The sequence below is a fragment of the Oryzias melastigma genome, linkage group LG23, assembly GCF_002922805.2.
Source record: "Oryzias melastigma strain HK-1 linkage group LG23, ASM292280v2, whole genome shotgun sequence".
Classification (NCBI taxonomy): Eukaryota; Metazoa; Chordata; class Actinopteri; order Beloniformes; family Adrianichthyidae; genus Oryzias; species Oryzias melastigma.
The window spans coordinates 22,047,407-22,053,406 of NC_050534.1; the positions used below are offsets into that span (position 1 = coordinate 22,047,407).

The following is a 6,000-nucleotide window of genomic DNA, read 5'->3' on the forward strand; positions in this document are numbered from 1 at the left end:
AAAATCACGCTAAAATGAGAACAAAAAACACTATTTTGAAATATAAACTCCAAAATGTTTCTGTGTTTTAAGTTCATTTTAGGGGCGAGAATCCATAAAAAATTAATCGCAATTAATTCTTTAATTTTTTTTTTTTGTTAGTGTTTGCCAACCAATTATCTGCAAATAATCAGAATATAAAATTACAATCACAAAATTGTACATTTAGAACCAAACGCTCAGTTTTTTGTCTATTTGTCTAATTTTCTGTATTTTCAATTTGAAAGACTTCCTGCTGCTTATTTGGTATAATTTTAATCAGCACAACCTCTCCTATGTGACTCTACCTTTATTTAGTCATTATTCCATGTTGTATTTACACACTAGACATAAAATCCTGCAAAAACAGAAAAATCCACCTGGAAACCCCAAAAAACTTCAATGAACTGTTTTTACAACATAGAATGAAAGTTTTAGGTGTAATTTTATAAAAACAACCAGAATTATTTTTTTTAATCAACATATTTTTGAATGAAAATACAAAAATTACAGGTGAAAGTCACAGATTCTATTGATCTCAGCTCAATGATGTGATCTTCTCACTTCAGTCTGGCTGTGTGGATTCAGCTACAAGAATTTCTCTACTAAACTCTGGTGTCCATTTGACAGTTTTCCTGGAATTCCTTTTTTTTTCTTTTTCGGCTTTTTTCTAATAAATTTTCCTTTATTGTTTTGTATAATAATGTATTTGGGACAATTTTGATCCAGATGGATTTCAGGTCGGCTCGGCTGGAATCTGCTCTCAGGTGGGGGCGTGTCTGTCCGTTCTGAACTGCTCACCTCTCTAACGGCGGCGGGCGGGACTTATGCGGAGAATCGCAGAATTTCTGTGATTTTTAGACTATGCTGATGTTTGGTGTTGCATCAAATGAATGTCGGTCTCCATCCCTAAATAGAAAAACGATCAGTTTCCTCTTTGGATTTCTGAAGGACCTGGAAACGAAAACACGGACCTGTAACTGTTTTTAAGTAATTACTTGGTTTCTTTCATCATATTTATTTAATTTGAGCATATTTTAATTCCATGACATGTCTTGGCTGTCTGTCACTTTCACCACTTGACCAGGAATCCCTTTAAATCAGATCAGTGGATCTCAATTTGATGTTTTCATGGTTAAATAATGATCAAATAAAAATAAACAAATAAAATCAAGGAAAAAAAAATACCAGAAAGCTCTGTTTGGCTCCGCCCCCTGCTCTTCATTGCAGCTGTCTGACAGACGTTCATTCTTCGTCATATTTATTAAAATAAAAGATTTATTTTGTCCAAAAACTACAGATAAATGCTTTATTACCTCCTTAATTTAATAGAAAAAAGTTTACATTTATTTTAGACGGAGTTTTAATACTCTGATCTCACAGCTGTAATCAACATGAAGGCTCGGGTTTTTTTTGTCCAGATCCCGGATCATTTCTTTCTTTTACGAGGTAAATCGACTCCTGGTCCGGCCCTTCGGACTAATTTTAGAACCTTTTGTGGAACACGAAAGAGAAAGTTTAACCTCCTCTGATCTGAACCATTCAAATCTTTATAAAGCACAAACAGAACTTCCAGACCTCAGAACTGGACTGATGTGGTTCTACTGTTTCGGTCAGAATCGGCTGCAGTTGTCAAGTCGACTCAGGACAAAAACAGTCGCGGCTGCAGGTTGTTTTGAACAGTCGGAGGAAGCTGGAACGTCCTCAGACCCGTGTGTGCACAGGAAGTCTAAGACTTTCTTCTGTGGCCTTGCTGCCATTGTTTCACCTGATGTTATCACGCCGCTCACTTTCATTACCGCCACAGCGAGGAGCGCCGTGTTCCCTGCAATCTGAGATACAAACTTTCTAGTTTACAAAAAAACTGGAGTTTTCCAGCGTTTATATCTGCAATAATTTAGTTTTAACTGATAAACATTTTATTTAAATCATTTTCAGAATGATGGAAATGAATAAAACCCTTTTCTACTTTGTTATTTATTCTAATATTGTTTTTTATTGCATTCAATGGAAGAATTTTAGAGTTTAAAGCTGAAAATGATGATGTTGTTGTGCGTCTGATGGGATCTCCGCCTCCTCAGGACGCCGCTCAGACGTGCTGTTTAGTGTGAACATTCCTCAGCGCCTCGCGGAGCGTTTCCTGTTTTGGTTCTGATTGTGTTGGACGGGAAAGTTCTTCATGGGAATGTTGGATCCACACAATAAGAGCCCCACTGACCGGCAACCCAGCAGCGTTATATAAGTGTGTGGCTCTGTGGTTCTTCCTGAACAATGAATGTCACACTTTAGTGCACATGTGACAAAGTCGAGGCCCGGGGGCCGAATCCGGCCCTCTGGGTAATTCTATCCGGCCCTCCAGATCATCTTAATTTATTGTTATTAATGACCCGATGTTATCTTGAGCTCATTTCTAACTTGTATAATTTTGACAAAATATATTTTTATGGAGAGTAAAATATTGAAAGTTATTTAAGGTTTAAGTTGATTTATTCTGGAATAATATTCCTGACTTTTTATTATTCATAATTATATTAAAAAGTTAAGGTTTAAAAATCATTATTCTGTTAGCTTTTTGGACTATTTTGGCATTTACTAAGATTTTTAGGCTCATTTGGAGATAGGCTAAAATTTACACGCTAGCTCTTTTGGCTAATTTAGGCTTTTTTCAGTTCTTTAGGCTGTTTTGGAGTTTAGCCAATATTCAGCTACATGCTAGCTGTTTTGGCTTAACCTAGTCTTTTTTTCATTTTTTTAAGCTATTTTGAAGTTTCACAATTTTTTCAGCTAAATGCTAGCTGTCTTAGCTAACCTAATTTTTTTTTGTTTTGTTTGTTTTATTAGGCTAATTTGGCACTTAGCTAATATTTTAGCTTCAGCGTTTTCAGCTCTCAGCACTAGCATCTTCAGTGACCAAATTCATCTTACAGCATTCACACTAGCATTATCACAGGTAATGCTATATATCTAGTTCATAATTATGTTATAAAGTTACAGTTTTAAGTTTTTAAATGTAGTTTCAGAGTGTTCAGTAAATGTTTCTCCTGTTCGGCCCGCGATCTAAAGTGTGTTTTGGATTTCGTCCCCTAGTGTGATCGAGTTTGACTCTCCCGCTCTAGTGTCTGGGTTTTCCATGGATGAGTTTGAAGCACCTGTCCGACCCTTCAGGCTGATGGGTTTGGAGAGCAGCTCCCCGCTGACAGCAGCAGCCTGCAGCCTGTAGAGGGCGCCGGGCGTGAGACGGGTCAGCAGCAGAGATGAGGAGGAAGCAGGAACGCTGTGGTTCTGGAGCACAAAGCTGCAGAAGAAAACGAATCAGAAACTTCCGTCTGTCAAACTAAAAGCAGAAGAAAAGGAGGAGGACTCACCTGTCCTGCAGAAGGGTCAGTCTGTAGGAGTCCACGTCACCTGGAGGTTTTTCCCAGGAGGCCTGAAGGCTGTCGACACCTGAACTCCTCAGCTTGACGGTCCGTAACTCCGTCGGGACTAAAGGACAAGAGCGACCTCTTCAGTGTGGGAATCCTTAAACCACACCCACCTGCAGACGACTCACCTGTTCTGCCCTCCACCGACGCAGAGGCGCTCAGATTCCCGCTCCTGGTCGCCACGGTGATGTTGTACCGCCTCCCAGGTACCAGCACGTTGAATGTGCACTCCCTCATGTTGGGATCCACCTCCCTGGTATCCACGGTAACCACGCCTGTGACAGAGGTGATGACCTTTGACTGAAGGGACTCTAACGGACCGTTGACGCGTCCCACGGGAAAACTCTGTTACCGTGACGAATGGTGAGGAGGTAGCTGTCGCGCGAGCCGGAGGGGGCGTGGCTCCACATGGCGCTGATTGAGGTCTCATCGGAGTGGCGAATGTGGAGGTCCAACGGCGCAGCGGGAGCTGCAAGGAAGAATTATTTGAATCAAGGAATTGTGGGTAAAAATGACAGGAAACCTCTAAGGAAAAAAAGTGACATGTGAGCGTGTCTGAACACGGCGCAACGTTTAAAGCTATGTCACACCGTGCATGAGCGTTCAAGAACGCGCTCTACGCGGTTTTATGAATGCTCATCCAGCCGGAGGTGATCCCACCGGATACGCTGGTGATCCCACCGGATACGCTGGTGACGGCAGGGAAGGGGCTCTACTGCGCTTGTGTTAAAAAGACAGGCCACACGGCACTAGAAAATCGGAGTCCCTGATTGGTCACAGCGCTGCCGCCATTAAAGGTGAAAATATTAAACTTTCAGTGGCCGATCAATAATCACCCAAATTCATGCGTAGAGGCCGCGATCAGACTTAAAATTTGTGTAGTGAGGAATGATCACCGCGCTCCGGTCACATAATCAATCAATCAATCCAGGCTTAATAGATCAATAATCGATCCATAAAAGTAGAGATTGATCTAATGTATAAAGCTGAAGTCTCTGAGAATCTATGTTACACTGTATGATATAAACAATCTCAGGATTTCACTGATACAGTATCTGAACTGGATCAGTTTAATATACACAGATTATTACACACATACAGATTATTAAGGTATTTCAAATCAAATTTGTCTAATCTGTAATTAAATTAAATTATGAAGATTGAAAGAATTTAAACAAAATTGGAATTGAATCGATTCTGGTTAGTATTGGTGATACCCAGCCGTACGCAGAAGCCGGAAGTTCTGTTCATTGAAAGTTGCCGCTTGAACGTAGCTCAGAGGGTCGTTGACATTTTAGTTCGACTTGTTTCCTCCTAAATAAACGCCAAGCGGACTCGTTTTAGGGTTTCTAGGGTCTGACCTGTCAGGCCGTCACAGACGCTCTCGATCGTCAGTCCTCCGCTCTCCACCGTCAGCACAGCTCGGTACCACCTTCCAGGAATGAGCTGCGTCCCGGGGAAGCTGAAGTTCACCGCCGCCTTGTCCAGAGAGGTGCTGACTATCTGCTGGGAGCCGTCGGACAGCGAAAGGCTGTAGTTCTCCCAGTGACCAGCAGGGGGCAGCCAGGTCAGGACGAGGCCGCCGGAGGAGGACGGGGTCAAGGAGAGGAGGGACGCCGGCGCCGGAGCTGCAGGTGGGACGAAGATGTGATGATGGAGTAAAAGAACAGGAAGCCTTTTGTCGTGCTGTCTCACCTGTTCTGGTTCTGATCTCTGATTGGTTCGTCAGGCCGCCACTCCTTGACTTCACTACGATCTGATAGGCCGAGCCGGGGGTCAGCTGGTCGACGGCGACGCCCTCGGTGTTTCGATGCAGAGTCTTTTCCCAGATCTTAGCGCCGCTTGAAAAGACGAGGACGACGAGCTCGTCTACGTCGCCATCGGGCTGTTGCCATGACAACCAGAGGCTGGTGCTGTTGATGCTTATCGCAGTGATGTTGGAAACAGCAGAGGGCGCTAGAGAGACAGAATTCATTCACTCATGTTCCTCTCATCTGTTTTCTTTCATTCTCCATCGCTCTCCACCTGTCTGCGCCTCCACGCTGCTGCTGCTCTGCATCCCTCCCGCCTCCGTCACCACGGCGACCTTGTACCGTCGCCCAGGCGTCAGCTGTGACAGCGTGTGCCGCGTGGCGGTGCTCTCCAACACCTCGTTTCTCAGCAGATCTGTGAACCGAAAGGTGAGGTCACGTGACTCCGGAGCAGCTCGCTGATTGGACAGAAAGACAGATGTCTGAATGTCCTCATGCAGACGTACCGGACGGATCCGGACTAGCAGGCCCCTCCCACAGCTCCAGTCTGAAGCGCTGCGTCCGGCCGGGACCGGCCTGCCAGCTCAGGTCCAGACTGGTGCTGGTTCTGGAGGTCACGGCCAGGTCCACCACAGCAGACGGTCCTGAGCAACAGAACGCAGAGACTGCATGAAGCAGAAAACCGCACAGAGGCATTGTGGGAAATCAAAAAACAAACATCACTTTCAAGAACCAACGAAGCTTCTCCAACGTTCTTGAACTGACAGATCTTTCTCCATCAGCTGGTCTTTCATGACCACACCCCCCCC

General features: G+C 44.1%; 1 protein-coding gene across 2 annotated transcripts in view; it reads right to left on the bottom strand.

Moving 5' to 3' along the window:
• The window catches only part of ptprb (protein tyrosine phosphatase receptor type b), a 31,904-nt gene that overhangs the window by 18,458 nt on the left and 7,446 nt on the right, over window positions 1–6,000 (bottom strand). For both annotated transcript variants that reach the window (XM_024284319.2, XM_024284310.2), the window contains exons 3-10: window positions 5,698–5,835; window positions 5,466–5,606; window positions 5,136–5,396; window positions 4,802–5,068; window positions 3,793–3,909; window positions 3,569–3,715; window positions 3,384–3,501; window positions 3,168–3,313 (exon numbers count right to left, since the gene is read on the bottom strand). In XM_024284319.2, the coding sequence (XP_024140087.1) occupies window positions 3,168–3,313; window positions 3,384–3,501; window positions 3,569–3,715; window positions 3,793–3,909; window positions 4,802–5,068; window positions 5,136–5,396; window positions 5,466–5,606; window positions 5,698–5,835 (1,335 nt within the window). The remainder of the gene's footprint in view (window positions 1–3,167; window positions 3,314–3,383; window positions 3,502–3,568; window positions 3,716–3,792; window positions 3,910–4,801; window positions 5,069–5,135; window positions 5,397–5,465; window positions 5,607–5,697; window positions 5,836–6,000) is intronic.